This window comes from Suricata suricatta, chromosome 3 (genome assembly GCF_006229205.1).
Source record: "Suricata suricatta isolate VVHF042 chromosome 3, meerkat_22Aug2017_6uvM2_HiC, whole genome shotgun sequence".
NCBI classification, from domain to species: Eukaryota; Metazoa; Chordata; class Mammalia; order Carnivora; family Herpestidae; genus Suricata; species Suricata suricatta.
The window spans coordinates 52,065,296-52,081,544 of record NC_043702.1 but is presented as its reverse complement, the minus strand read 5'-3'; the positions used below and the strand labels follow the sequence as shown (position 1 = coordinate 52,081,544).

Sequence of the window (16,249 nt, the reverse complement as noted above, 5' to 3'; positions counted from 1 at the left end):
ACTATCTTCTCTCCACCATGACCTAGGGAAATTCACTGTTATTTCCTTCCTACTGTAGTAAAATGTTAAAAGGCCTTGGTGTCAAGTGAAATGGGACTATCCTTCCCTTGGGAGAGTAGGTAACCTTGGCAATATTCCCAGTTTGGAGAAACAAATGCACAGAAGCAAACCGACTATGTATTCACAAGGTTAGGATATAGCAACAACAAAAATCATTGCATAAAACACAGTTTGGGGCATACAAGGTTTACCACAGAACACTTCACAGCTAATTACAGTTTATGCATGCACTACAAATAACTGTTCGTAGGATATGCAAGACATAGCACCTGTAGATATAGCTGGGTAAAGAAGAAAGGCTAAAGGCCCAACGGAGGAAGGGCGCTGGACCATAAATGAAAAATAAAAACTTTACCGTGTATTACACCCTTCAAGGGAATAAAACCTATTTTATGCTAATTTTTCCTGTGTTCCCTATAAATAATTCCAATTAGTTCAGTATAAGTTGACTTGCCTAACCATAGTAATGATACTTCTTAAGAAAAAAAAAAAACCCTTATGTTTCAGCATTTTTAAAATCTGCTTACCAACACTTTTCAGCTTCTCTTCAAGCAGTTTTAAAGTCTGCTGAATCGATGCTCCATCAGCTGGTGCTACATCTACGCACAACATCCCTAATAAGCCATCCAACTGCTGAGACAACTAAAGCAGAGGGACACCAAAGAGATAACCCTGATGTAATCAGCATCTAAAGTGTTTAATGATTAATGAGGTTTATGTCTAATGAGGTTATCACAATTACACTTGAAAAAGACTATGCTGTTAAAAGACAAGGAGGAATAATTAGAATACATGTTATCTGAAAGACAGAACACACAGATTCATGCACCAGGAAGACAAAGATTTATATCCAGGTCAGCAGAATGTTAAAAAAAAAAAAAAGTACTGCAACTTCCATTTCAATCTAAATTATAAAGCATAAACAGAGAAATAATCAAAATAAATAGATCAACTAGGTTGGAACACTATTTAGACAAAACAGGTTTATGTGCATGCAAAATGATTTAAAAATGAAAATTAAACAAGAAAGACTTTTATCATCTCCCCACAAGCAAATTATTTTATTGTTCCAGAAAAATAATTAGAAGACATGCAAACCTGCAAAAATTATGTGGAGATAAGTGTTCAGATCATTTGAAGAAAAGAAAAGCAATTCAAGTAGATACTTACATCTTGGGCAACACCATGAAATTCAAGAGCTGCTTGCAAGAGATTCTGCCTAAATTCCAGCTGACTGGCCTGTCGGTAGCAAACATCACTAAGTTGTTGCTGCAGTGACTTCAGTTCCACGAGATCTTCCTCATCTCCAGCATTTAAGAGTGCTGCAATCTGCTGATTAAGTTCCACATATACTGCAAACCATTCCTGTAACACAATGTTGTAAAGTAAATTAAGGATCAAATCAGTTCCAGTTACATTTTATAATTCCTTCAGAAAAACTAAGTAACATATATGACAACTTTCTAAGGCAAAATTACTTCAAGTGAAGATGAGAAGTCCCCAACCCTCAAATTCTTCCATTCCAACCTGGGGCTCACTCCTGCCAACAGCAGTATCTATCCTATACCCTTATCCTGGTCTCTGAATGTTCCATTTCCTTTCTTGTCCTACCAGTAACCTGTCCACCCTTACAGAAAGGTATTACCAGACCACTTTTTCTCCCTTTCTCTCAAAACCCACTTCTCCTTTACAGTGCATGCTTTTGGATGACATCCTTCCAACCCTTCCCGTTACCCAAGGAGTATGACAAAGGTCTTTGTCCTCTCTGTACCAGCCTTCCCACAGACTCCTACCATGTAAACATTCATCCAACACTTTTAACTCTTTCCCTGATTCTCTTTCACTTCCAACCATCCTATACCTACCCTACCTCAGCTACCTACCCCAACAGATGCAAAATCCTGTCATTTTCATATACTACTATCAAGCCCCCAAATCTTAACTTTAAGAATCTCATTCTCTTACCACCAGCTACTGACTCTCCAATTAACACCCGTTAGGATGCTCACTTCTACAACCCTATGAGACTGGCCAATCCAATGACCTGCTTGTTTTACTTTCCAGCACTCAAGAGCCTCATATCCTCACGTCTATCATTGGACAACCCATGCTCATACCCTGCCCTCTTCCTTCCGTCAGATTCCCCTACAGAGGCCTCAGACCTGGGTTTCTGTGCCTACTATATACCTATACCAGAGCAACAACATGGCTGGATAACAACTCTGTGAACAGCTGTCCTTTTAAATAAAGTTATAGTATAAATAAATATATATGCTGTCTAGATGAAAATATACAAATGCATATAACCTCAAATAGGACTTGAGCAATCCTATCACATTTCTCTAGTCAATTCATTTTAGCATTCTCACAATTATCTGTTTTCTTCACTCCTTCAATCTCCAACTCCCTTTCCCCCTCTTCACTCTCAACCAAAAATCTAACTTTATTTCACTAGGAAGCAATCAGAAGAGAACTCTCTCATCTTGTCACCAACAAATCTATGACCATCCCTCCTTCTACAGCTTTATGCTTTGCCCTCCCTACCAAAACAGCAGATAAGCAGTCCCCGCGTCTAAAGCAACCCCTTCACTCCTGCTTCCTCTGGCCTCACTCTTGGACTTATCTTCTCTCTCCCATCATGAACTCACTCCTTCCAACTGGATTATTTCCACCAGCACACAAATAAAATGTAGCGTCTTATATTTAAAAATAAAATACACTTAAGATAGGTACATTTTACTATATACAAATTAAACTTAAAAACAAAACAAAACAAAGAAACAAAAACAAAAACAAAAAAACTTAAAATCAAGACCATCCCTTAAAGGAATACTCTATATTCACTCTATCTTCTTATTTCCCATTCTCGTTTTAATCCATTCTGGTCAGAATTTTGTCCTTCCTGCTCTTATCAAATTCTCAGTCTTTATCTTACTGGGCCCCTCAGTTGCATTTGACAAAGGCAACCACTTCCTCCTAGAAATACCTTTTTCTCTGGTTGCCTGAGACACAGCAACTCCTCTGCTGGCCCTCCTTCTGCTTTTTGCCCTCTAAATTTAAGCTGACCAGGGCTCAGCTTTCCAAAGGCTCTTTTCTTCTAAATCAATACTCTGGACTTGGATGAGTTCATCTAACCCATGCCTTTGGATAATCTCTATATGCTGATTAATTCCCACATTAACATTCGTACCTTAAGCTCTTCCCTGAATCCAATGCTGATATTCAACTGCCTACTAGCTATCTCCATTTGGAGGAGCATTACACATCTAAATTTTAACCTGTCCCCAAAGCTACTAGTTCTGAGCCTCCCAATCTGCTTTTTTCCCAGTATTCCCCTTCTTCAGAGGTGCAAAGGCCAAACACCTGATTCTTCCAAGAGCAAGTCTTATTGGTTCAATCTCAGGAACATCACATCTACTGCCTCCATTCTATTATTAGTCTCCTGTTTTCCTATTTGGTTGTCTGTCCCTAGTACCTATTTTCTATATGATAGCCAGTGATCTTTTAAAATCTGCACCTCCCCTGCTTGCACTCTCTCTCAAAAACAAATAAACGCTAAAAAAAAAGTAAAAACATAAATCAGTTCTCTGCTCCAAAATCCCTCCAATGATTTCATGTTAACATTTAAAATAAAAGTCAAGTTCCCTTCTGTGGGCTAAGTGAACATGCTTTGGCCCTGGACTCTCTCTAGAACATGGTTTTGTGTGGCTCTTTACCTTGTTCACTGTGGTCCAAAACCACAGACATACCTACTGTTCCTTTACCATGGCAAGTAAGCCTCTACCTACGGGGTTTTCACTTGTGTCCTCAATCTGAACTTCCTTTTGCCTAAATTACTCCTTCATATCATTTCAAAAATCTTTGATTAAATGTGAACTCCTCAGGCCTTTCCAGAATGCCTTGTCTTACCTATTCTCCACTCCCTCTTTCCCAATATGAATTTAAGTTCCACATTATAAGACAGTGCTATATACCAAAAAGCTTAGGATGATATATGACATATAGTGTGTTCTCAGTACATACTGAATGAACATAATGCTTTCTTAGACACTGCAGATTAGTTGACATTAAATTAAGTAGGTAATAGGTACTGGTTTAAATGGGATTCACTCGTGCTCTGTACCTAAAACATGGGTTTTGCTAATTTGTCACGTTATTTTATTGCTTGAACTACTACTATGAATCCTTTGAAAATTATTATATAGATGATGTAGTGAGATACAGTGAAAAGAACACTAGATTTGAATGACAGACTCAAGGTCTTTTTTTCTTTATAAAAGGTATGATCTTCATTAAGTCACTTAATTTCTCAAAACCAGTTTCTTTCTTTATAGCAGTGATTCAACAGGAGGCTATTTTGCTTCATAGGAAACATTTTCCAATATCCAGAGACACCTTTGGCTGCCACAACTGAAAAGGCACAATGTTCATGCATATAGTGGGTAAAGACCAGTAATGCTGCTAAACTACCCTACAATGCATAAGACAGCCCCTACAACAGATCTATCTGGCCCAAACTGTCAATAGTGCAAGGTTGAGAAACCCTGTTGTATATATAACACTATTATTTGTCTTACCTACTTTACTGGTTATTGCATAAATTTAATTACATAATACTATCTGTAAAATACTTCTTAAACCATACAGTGATTATAAACATTAATGGAGAGTAGGAGTTAAGATGGCAGAACAGGGAAGCTTTTATGGCTCAGTCTTAAGCATCCGACTTGGGCTCAGGTCATGATCTCATGGTTCGTGAATTCGAGTTTCGCATCAGGCTCTGTGCTGACGGCTCATAGCCTGGAGACTGGCTCATAGTCTGTGTCTCCCTCTCTGTCTCTCCCCAGATCGTGGTCTGTTCTCTCAAAAATAAACAAACATTAAAAAAAAAAAAGACAGCAGAGCAGCATGGAGACCCTGAAATGCAGCTAGATTAGCATCAAACAATTTTAAACACCTAAGAAACTGATCTGAGGATTAACCCAAGAGCCTGTATAACTTGAGCCACAGAACTCAGCAGGTATGCCATGCAGAGAGGTGAACTGAGGGAGAGAAAAGCTCAAGAGGGCAGGGAGTTGTTTTCACAGATAGAGAACAGAGTGAGAGAAGTGGGAGAGTGTGGTATATCAGGGTCCTGCAAGAAAGGGATCCCCGTGAAAGTAGTTCAAGAGAGAGAGAGAGAGAGAGAGAGAGAGAGAGAGAGACAGAGAGAACAAACACTCACAAGGAGACTGAATAAGTAATCTGTTCCCTAAAACCACTGACAAGGAGAAGGGACAGGGTTTTAATACCACCAGGATTCTATAAACAGTGGAGCAGAGAGTCTTAAGTTTTGGAGTTCAGTGCCTGGTAGTGCTCTGGTGAGGATGTAGGGTGAATTACCAGAAGCAGACAGCACAGCCTTAGGGATCTGCGTGCCACATGGGGAGAAGTGGTACCCCTGCTTGGAAAACTTGGTAGAAACCATATGGCTTCCCCAAAGGCAAAGGTCCCAGTGGACCCCAGAGAGAAGCCACATTTGCTGGTATTGGGACAAAGATACCAAAGTACAGCAAAACCTGGGTACAGTTTTGTGCTATGATTTGTCATAATCTCTTAATCTCTGCCACTGCACTATTGCATGAACCATTTCCATGCCAAGCTGGCACCTTGACATTGTTCAGCAAGACCCTCCACCAGTGAGTTGGGAGGGGTCTAGGTCACGGGGGTATCTTAAGTGTGAGGCTCTGAAACACACCCCCTCTGAAATAAAACAGTGGAGGGAGGTGCTGCCTGGCAGGCAGACAGCTGGGACACGGACAGGGTGGAGGCAGGGAGTGGATGGAGGCCTGAGACAATGGAGGGGTGCTTGATCAGATTGGCAAGGTAGTGAAGTTCCTGTGCCAGAGACTAGGGAGCTGGGTGAAGCCATTTCCACCTCTCCCACACACGCGCATATGCACCACACTGATCTCCCCAGTAGGCTACACAGTGCCAGCTAGTGGAAAACAGAGCCCTTATACCAAGCCCCACCCAACCGTGTCCTCCAAGCACATCTCCTAGAAGACCAGCACAAGTCACTCCACCCGCTTAGCATATGGACAGTAGAGTGCGTCAAAGTTACAGTTTAGGGGAAATTGGATGTAACTTCATTTGGGTTTCATTGTTCACAGATTCATTTGTTCATTTTCCTTGCTTCTGTTTTTGCTTAAATTGTTTTTTTTCTTTTCTTGCTCTTTCTTGGATAAAAAGACAAATTTTACTTTCTTTTTTATTTTTAAAAAATTTTTATTCTATTTCATTTTCTTTATTTTATCCTATGATTTTTTTCAATTTTTCAATTTTTTACCTTTTCTTTCCCTTTTTTCTCTATTCTTTCAAGCTTCTTTCAATAAGCAGATGGAAACAGACCTAGAATCTTGCTTTATTTGATTTTTTGTTTTGTTTTTAATATTCAAATTTTTGTTAATATTTTTTCTTCCTCCCAAATGAAAAAAATGAAGGGATTTACCCCAAAAGAAAGAAATGACAACCAGGCACTTATCACAGATATAAGTCAGATTTCTAAACAAGAATTTAGAACCATGATAATAAGAATACGAGCTAGGTTTGAAAAAAGCACAGAAGACACTACAGAATCCCTTTATGTGGAGATAAAAAAATAAAATAAAATCTAGTCAGGGCAAAATTAAAAATGCTATAACCAAGATGCAATCTCAAATAGATGCCACGACAGCAAGAACGGATGAAGCAGGGCAGTGAATCAGCAATACAAAAGATAACGTTATTAAGAATAAGAAAACAGAAAAAAGGAGGGAAACAAAGGCAAAAAGATCACAATACAAGACTTAAAGAACTCGGTGATTTATTGAAGAGGAATCCTAATCATTGGAGTCCCAAAAGATCATGAGAGTACTGTCAAATAGAAAGGAATTTCGTAATCTTCTCCATAATACTTGCAAATTTAGTTTATGCTCTAAATAAACAGAACCAATTCTCTGAAAAAGTAACAGTTATGATACAGAGAAAAATAGTAAACTAAAGGACTGGCATCCTGGATCAGTACTACTTACAGTGAGAACTATCTACATTACAATGGGGTACCTGAGTGGCTCGATCAGTTAAGTGCCCAACTTTGGCTCAGGTCATGATCTCATGGGTCATGAGTTTGAGTCCCACATTGGGCTCTGTGCTGACACCCTGAAGCCTGGAGCCTGCTTTGGATTCTGTGTCTCCCTCTCTCTCTGCCCCTCCCCCACTCATGCTTGCTTGCTCTCTCTCTCTCAAAAATGAACATAAAAAAAAATAACTTAAGAAAACCTAAGTTCCACCCCGACCTACTAAATCAGAGTCTGTGGGTATGTGGCTCTGCAACAGGCAGTTTAACAATCACTTCAGTTGACTCCTATGACCACTAGGGCTCAAGAAGTTGATTTTTTTCCCTAATTTGAACTTGTAAAATAAAGGACCTAGTAACCAGAAGAAGAATGTAAACAATTTAAAAACTAGTCTGGTTCATGAAATTAACACCTGATATTAAAGAAACTCATATTAGGAACTGCAATTTTCCTAAAAATATTAAGTCTCCCAAGATGTAAGGACCAAAAAACAAACAAACAAACAAACAAACAAAAACCCCTCTGGCACACGTCCATGTGCACTCTCTCCAAATTAATCAAAATGTTTCTTTCTAGGAAATAGGAGAATATAAAATTTATAGAACATTGGATAAATAGGCTGCATTCAGTTTGGTTTTGGACATCTTCTGGTCTACCTCTTTTAACTGCACAGAAAAGTATTACTTCATTAAAAAAAAACCATCAATTCCAAGATATTGTAATTTGCATGGAGATGGCAGGTAAGGAATAAGCTTGAATGCTCAACATACTAGGACAGAGGTAGTCATCAGGATTGACACTGGAATCATGTGGTAATTGGTGATGATGCACAGCAGATGAAATAATGGGTATTTATGCTTTTGCCAAGAAATACAAATTCGAATCTAGGAGGAGAGAAACGCTGCCAGCTCACTGAAGGCTAATATGTTCACTCTTCATGGACATCTATTTTGCTGCTTAGTAGGAGACACAACACAGGAGTCTTCTCTTTGGAGACCAAAAATCAACACTGTGAGATGGGGGATACAAACAGAATCCTAAAGCTTCAGAGATTTATATTTTTGCATATATGCTTTTATTTACAAAGAGAAAAAGAACACTTTAATAAAAGATCAGAACATCATAAGCTAATATACTCATCCTGCATCAAACAACCTATTCTCAAGGTGACAATGTAGTGCCATCTATTGGTTAAAAAAGTGCAATTCTCTTTTGTAAACATTTAGAATGAAAAATTTCCAATATATTAAAAACTGCAAATAACAGTATAATGGACTCTTTGTGCCATCTATCTTCAGTAACTATCAACTCATGGCCAATCCTATTTCTTCTATACTCCGAACCAATTTTGGCCCACCTCCCAATTTTGAAACTGATGGTCATACATCATTTAAGGAAATGAGATCCATAATAAATCATCAAGGTTTCTTTTCTTTCAGCACCATGTCTATAAATGCAAACATCAATATATGTGTATATGTCCACAAGTATTAAGAGGTCAGAAATGGAAAAAAATGCTATTACCTATTATCTTAAGCACATCCAAGAAATTAAGTAACTTTTTCTGAGAGTGAGCTAGTGAGCAAGACAGAGAGAAATACAGAAAGGGACAGAAAAAGACATACAGAGATGCAGACAGAGAAAAAAGGATTTTGTAAGTATCAGCCCACCTACCCACTGATTAAAAAATGTTGTCTCCCAGTTTCTTAATGTATAAAAATAAGGTGATGGTATTATTAGAAAAATCTAGAAGACTGGGTTGCCTGGGTGGCTCAGTTGGTTAAGCAGCCAACTTCAGCTGAGGTCATGATCTCATGGTTCATGAGTTGGGGCCCCACACTGGGCTCTGTGCTGACAGCTTAGAGGCTGGAGCCAGCTTCAGATTCTGTGTCTTCTTTTCTTTCTGCCCCTCCACTGCTTGCACGCTCTCTCTCAAAAAATAAACAAACATTAAGAAAAACCAAAGAGTTGGATGCCTGACAATTGGGCCACCCAGGCACCCTAGCAATGTGTTTCTTTAAATTGATTTAAACTTCATAAATAAAAATACAAAAACAGACATCTTTAAAAATAATAAAATATAGATAAATCCTATCTTTAGGACCCTCATATCTCATATATCTTTATTTTAAAGACTTTGTGGATACTCTCATAATGAAATCCTCTAGATGAAGTCTAGAATGTTCTACAGCAAATACTGTTCTCAGGAACTATAAGGGGGACAAATTATAGGATAGAGTTATACTATAGTAACATGCTCCAGAACAATCCACAGGGTTCAAATGAGTCACAGTCTATGTCAAAAAAAATCAACAGCATTAAGTTATTTAAAGAGTACCAAGAACATCAGAGGTTATAAGCTAAATAAATCATTCAAATTTTTTAGCACTAAAAAAAATTATGTTGGAACCGTGAAATCCATAAAATATACAGATTTCTTTAAATTATAGGATTTCATTTTTAAATCTCTAACAAGTACTAATTAGGGAAATTTCTGACAATATATACACTATCTTTAGATAATTCCAAATCCAAATCTTGTGATATCTCTTATTTATACATTATTCTGTCAGTGGGATTACAAATTCTACAGAGTACAGTGTGTATTTTATCTGCCAATATTGTAAATTAGTAAAGCTAATTTGGGGAATATTATAATGAAAACAATATAAGGAACTAAACTGAATGGTATGTATTACAAAGGAAAATAATTATGTCAGATGTTGTTAAAATACATCTGTAGTAAAGAGACAATGGTTGGTCAACAATTCAAATTTATTCCTGAGAAAAGCATATTCAACATTTATTCTTTAATCTCATTTAGTTAAAATATACATATATTGGTACAATTTTTAAAACATTATTTGTTTATTTTGAGAGAGAGAATACCAAACAGGCTCTGTACTGTCAGCACAGAGCCCAATGCGGAGCTTAAACTCACAGACCGAGAGATCACTACCTGAGCTGAAATCAAGAATCAGGAGGTTAACCAACTGAGCTACTCAGGTGCCCAAACTGAAATTATACAATTTTTCTTAAATTTTTTTTAAGATTTATTTTTAAGAGAGACAGACAGACAGACAGACAGACAGTGAGTGAGTGAGGGGCAGAGAGAGGGAGATACAGAATCTGAAGCAGGCTCCAGGGTCCAAGCTGTCAGCATAGATCCTGACGTGAGGCTTGACCTCACGAACCATAAGATTATGATCTGAGCTGAAGTTGGACGCTTAATCAATTGAGCCACCCAGGTGCCCCTAAAACTATACAATTTTTATATCCCACTTCAACTGGGAAAGATAAAGGTGAAAGAAAAAAATTAAATGCTCAGATAATCCATAAATCTCATCTGGGCCCAAAGTTTAAAATTATTTTGGTCAATTTTTTTCAGTTCTCTATTACTGTGCATTTCAATCCTAGTGATCAGGATTCATGCTATAGGCATCCCTGAACCCGTGACCTTTTTATTCTCCAATTAACACATAAATCCAATCAAGAGTGTGTTCTGATCACTTGGATTTGTCTTTTTGGGGAGGCGCAGAGGGGTGGTGCTGGCTTCTTTTATTACTTATTTAGGGCAAAGATGTTTTCTTCTTCATATTATATGTAAGGTTGAATGCTTGTGTGTGTGTGTGTGTGTGTGTGTGTGTGTGTGTGTGTGTGCATGCGTGTGTGTATAAACTAATCAATTTAAGCCAGATAACCTACAGAGGTAGAAGAAATTAATGAATTTCAGTTTATGTTTTCAATTTTCTAGTCAACCTATTGAAATTACCCTAAGAAATAGGACTTGAGGAAGAAAAGGGGTGAGCCAATTGATCCACAACTAGATGATCACTTTTTCAATAATTAAGAGCTAACTGTAACAAACCAGGGGCTTACCATATATGAACTTTGTCCATACCCAGGAGTTGTTAAATTTTAAAACCTTTTGAACTATTATCTATAATCTGCCTATAGATTAGTTTCTAATTGTGTAACTGTTTTTTGTTTGATCATCCCCTTCACAGAGACAGTTGAGAGCCTCTAAATGCACAAAGAATGGAAAGATATCCTGCACCCTCTGCAACATTCTCCATCAGCTGTGATTACTGCAACAATTCTGGAATTACTCACAGGCATTAACTGTACTGTATATTCCCTAATAAGACAGGGACGGGCTCCCTGAGGATTTAAGGATCATAGTTCCTGTCGCAGGACTATAGATGAAGATTCTATTTTTGTACTACCATTCTTTATTCTGTCACTGTAATTTTTATCCCATGAATTAAAAAAAAGTTTGCATGAATTGTTTCTATAAAAATATACAATTAAACTGTATTAGATCCAAGAGCAAAACTACACGTTCAATGAATACATATTAAGTGGTGAAAATGTACCTTATGGCCTCTGAATATTCAACACACTGCACTTTATATCCCTGTACTGAAGTTTACAGCAGCTTATCCCTTAATACCACACATGCTACTGACTATGCGCTGTAATCACAGCACTATAACTTGCAGAGGAAAATCACTCACACTGTGCTGGCTCTCGATCTCCTCGTGCTTCTGCTGCAGTGCCTGGGAGGCCCGGATGGAGTCTCCAATTCCCCACTGGGCTCGTAGTTGTTCTGATCCAGGCCCTTCAAGCCAGTTCACAACCTATAAGTGAAAGTCGAGATGAAATTTGAAAACAATCAAAAGCTTTCCAAACATTCACTGTTTTCTCCTCCCAAAGTTCCTCAAGTATTTTTTAATTTAAATTTTTTAAATTCTGGGTGCCCGGGTGGCTCAGTCGGTTAAGCGTCCAACTTCAGCTCAGGTCATGGTCTCCCAGTTCGTGGGTTTAAGCTCCGCACTGGGCTCTATGCTGACAGCTCAGATACTGTTTCCGATTCTGGGACTCCCTCTCTCTCTCCCCCCTCCCCCACTCACGCTCTGTCTCTGTCTCAAAAATAAATGAACATTAAAAAAATTCCTTTAAATTCTATTGTAAAGGCAGTAAACATTTCTTTTGGAAGTATATGGCTATAATCTGACAACTTTTCCAAAACTAAAATTTGAAAGAATATACCTTAGGCTTTCAGCTATCTGATCATCTGCCAGGCTAAAAGAAATGAGGAATGCCTCCATAAAAGAGGATTAAAAATTAACTTATGATAAGGAAGTAAGAGAACTATAGGACTTAGAATTGCAAATGATATCAGAAAGGACATTGGTCAAATTTCTTATCTAACACTTAAGAAAACTGAGTTTCAGAGATTAAGTGACTTGTCCAAGGTAATATAATCCATCATTAAAAACCTAGGACACTAAAAGCCATGTGTCCTGACTCATAGCCTAATGTTCTTCTCAAAGTACGGATAAAACTAAATGAATTAAGTAACTAATATGAAGCTAAAATACTATTTTTTCTCTTTGAAAATTAAAAACTAACTGCAGAGTTACACTACTGGAGTACCCTAGAGGGTCTTGGGACGAACTAAACATGCAGACCCACAGACCATATGAGGTCCCACTGGTACCACTCAGTAGGATTTAAGGTGACAAACTAAATTTGCCAGAGCAGCGTTTTTCTTCTGCCAAGTCTCTGAAGCAGACTAACGGTTCAGGCATAAGGAGAGGATAGTTATATGGGACATATTTGGGGGGCACGCTGGCATCAAAACTTGGGGCACTTGGGTGGCTCAGTCAGTTAAATGTCTGACTCTAGATTTCAGCTCAAGTCATGATCTCGCCGTTGCTGACACAGAGCTCTGCAACGGGCTCTATGCTGACAGCATGGAACCTGGTCGGGATTCATTCATTCATTCATTCTCTCTCTCTCTCCCCCTATTTCTCTGCCCCTCCCCTGCTTCCACACTTGTGTACACACACACACTGTCTCTCCCAAAAATGAAATAAAACTTTTTAAAAAGTCTTGAATTTAAGAATGCCCAAAGTTACTCCTTCCATCAAGTATTAGTAGTTCTCCCTGTCCAGACCCAGAATAATTTTTACTATAAAAGCTATGTTGCCCACGAAACACAGTTGACATTCTAAATTCCACGTGTTTTCAAGGAAAGAGAGCTAGACAGTTAATTAAGCAAAGATCAAAATCACATGCAGAAAGAGAAAAGAAGTATGTTAACTCTTTACCCAGAAACATACACACTAAAAACTACATGGACATTTTACTGTTACTGTTTTTGGTGCAACTGTAAATGGGCTTGTTTTCTTCCTTTCCCCTTTCCATTTCTTCATTATTAGATTATAGAAATGCAACAGATTCTGTACATTGATATTATATCCTGCAACTTTACTGAATTTGGTTATCAATTCTAATAGTGTTTTGGTGAAGTCTTTAGGGTTTCCTATATAGAGTGTCAAGTCATCTGCAAATAGTATTTCACTTCTTCCTTACCAATTTATGTTGTCTAATTCCTGTGGCTAGGACTTGTGTTGAATAAAAGTGCTGAAAGTGACATCCTGGTCTTGTTCCTGACCTTAGGAGAAAACTTTCAGGTTTTTCACCATTGAGTTGTGGTTGTGGGTTTTTGATATACTGCCTTTATTACATTGAGGTAAGTTCTCTCTAGACCTGCTTTGTTGCGGTTTTTACCATTAATGGATGTTATATCTGTCAAATTTTCTTCCTGCATTTATTGAAATGATCATATAGATTTTATCCTTTCTCTTATTGATGTGTGGCCATTCAGTCTTTATAAAGTTTCACATCTGCATTTTATAGGAAGATCCCTGAATTCCTTAAGGATGTCCCTGAAACGTTTTATTCAACATTTTTAAAAAGGAATAAAAAGAATAAGTCTTAAGGAAGTTTATGTAAACATTTTGAAATAATTTCCATTTCCTTTTTGGAACTCAATTCTCATTGATTGCTATGTATTACGAATACAGATTTAAAGACAAATATAAAATGGGTACGAGTAGAATGAAAGCCTCTCAAAAGTTTTTAACTAATTAATATAGTGTTATATGTTATTTTTAAAAACCTAACATATTATTTAAACATATGAACACTGATTTTAGAATAGTCTACAAACAAAAGAAGCAAATTAATATAAATCATGATAACTAGGGAAAAACATTTCATTAGCATGGAATCTCCAAAGAGCCATAAATTTAAAAGTAAGGTTTAAATAAAGCAAACATAACCCTTGATGCAAAAAATATTACACAGTCAAATGTACATGTAGTTTTAATGTATGCTGAAAGTAATTTTCCTTAGTTTGCAACATCAGTAATGTAGACACAGTAAATGTATGAATATTTCTAATAAAAATGATGCAAATTGAGGTTGACGCCCTAGTAAACAAGTCTATTTAAATGCATTAATGATGGTAGTTTGCCCAACTAGGCTATAAAACTTAATTTTAATCAGGACATCTTGCTCAGTCAATCTGAATATTAACTTACCGCAAAAACAGTTTCATGCCCAATCCATATCAAAGTGACCCCTCAAATGGTTACATTTATATGCAAAGTATAACCTTGGAGCTGTGCTCTTAAAATCCATCATGACAAATATTTGCAGAGGCCAAAAGTGCGTGTGCCTGTACAACATTCTTCCCTAACCAGGCTGGTTTCTAAAAGCTGCTTGAGAGAATATGGGAAGACTGGGGGGTCAAACCACGCAGAAGCACGTGTCATGCAGACGTCAAGCATCAGACCTCAAGAACTGGGAGCACTGGGAGCCTAGACTCCAGCGCTATACTTAGGCAACCAGGAGTGTATCCTAGTTTCCATCTGTGACTCCTTTTTCTACAAAGGAAGAAAAGCACATGGATGATCTGAGAAATAACATTTGCAAGGCTGGCAGTAATTACTGCCAGAGTAAATAATGAGAAAAACGACAGCATATTTCAGTGAAGTGGCATCAGCTCCTACCCAGAAACACGTGAAAATCTAATTCTGAAATGCAGCAGCAGCATGGAGAACCTCTGCATACCACATGAATACTTAATGGTACCAATTTAAACCGTGGGGAATAAATGATAATTATACTGGTTATTACTTATCATACAGTTTATCTGTTAGAGATACTGATTTCTCTTTCATTATGCTGTCAGTGATAAGATAGTAAAAAAGAAATTTGGAAAAATTCAATTTTCCCTAATTTAACATAAACAGTGATAACTTTATGATTATCTTTATATAAATGAATTTTTTTCATTTTCCCCAAATTTGCAAGACTATAGTCTGTACAGTTTATGCTCTGTGTATACTGACATGATCAATATGCGTGACAATATAGCTACATTTATGTAATCATTCTGGCAAAAGAAACAGTACTTTGCCTAAAAGGTGACCTGTGAAAGAAAGAGCAGGAACCATTACATGAAGATTAATGTTCTATCCAATTAATGTGTAATTCTCATAAAGAAAATGAATTGTAATAGAGGTTATTTGCTTTTAACAATAATCGTATTACCATCAACACCGTCATAAATATCATCATCACCTTCCTTCTCTAGTATCTTACCTGAGCTGGTCCATCATTTCAAAAATCCACGTGTCACTCTGTGTTTTGTTTTCTATCATACCCACTGATCCCGTGTAGCAAAGTATAAAAACTGGATGATCCCATCAGCTGTGTGCAGCCTGCACCTCAACATCTAGCTAAGAATTGATAAGGTCACACAGTAAGTCAGAAAGTTTCTGCCATAAATCCAAGATCAATACTACCTAAAAATACAACTACAACTGTGTGGTGATTTTACTCTTCCAATTCTCACAAAGAAAATTCTGAATCCTCTCTACTTTTTATTTTAACCTCATCCTCTTCAGCCATCACTACTGACCCCACCTCCAAACTTGTACCTCTAAGCAAATGACCTTTCCCTCTCTCTTACTTTACAGAAAAAAAAGAACACACCACACAGGAACCCCTTCATCTTCATGATGTCTGACTTACACGGAGGCACCTCTGGCTCCATCCTACCCACCATTCCCCTTGTTACAAAGGAGTCCTCTCTGTTCCAAGCCTAAAGCTAGTCCTTTCAACTGTGCTTTGGAATCTATTCATTTCCACCTTGGCAGGAACTTGATAATATTAACTATCCTTTCTTTCCTGTATGTTCAACCCCTCCTTCCAAACAGATACTTCTTGCTGTT

General features: G+C 37.6%; 1 protein-coding gene across 2 annotated transcripts in view; it reads right to left on the bottom strand.

The window, feature by feature from the left end:
• The window catches only part of SESTD1 (SEC14 and spectrin domain containing 1), a 128,949-nt gene that overhangs the window by 13,973 nt on the left and 98,727 nt on the right, over positions 1 to 16,249 (bottom strand). For both annotated transcript variants that reach the window (XM_029934313.1, XM_029934314.1), the window contains exons 11-13: positions 11,675 to 11,797; positions 1,231 to 1,425; positions 588 to 702 (exon numbers count right to left, since the gene is read on the bottom strand). In XM_029934313.1, coding sequence (XP_029790173.1) covers positions 588 to 702; positions 1,231 to 1,425; positions 11,675 to 11,797 — 433 coding nt within the window. The remainder of the gene's footprint in view (positions 1 to 587; positions 703 to 1,230; positions 1,426 to 11,674; positions 11,798 to 16,249) is intronic.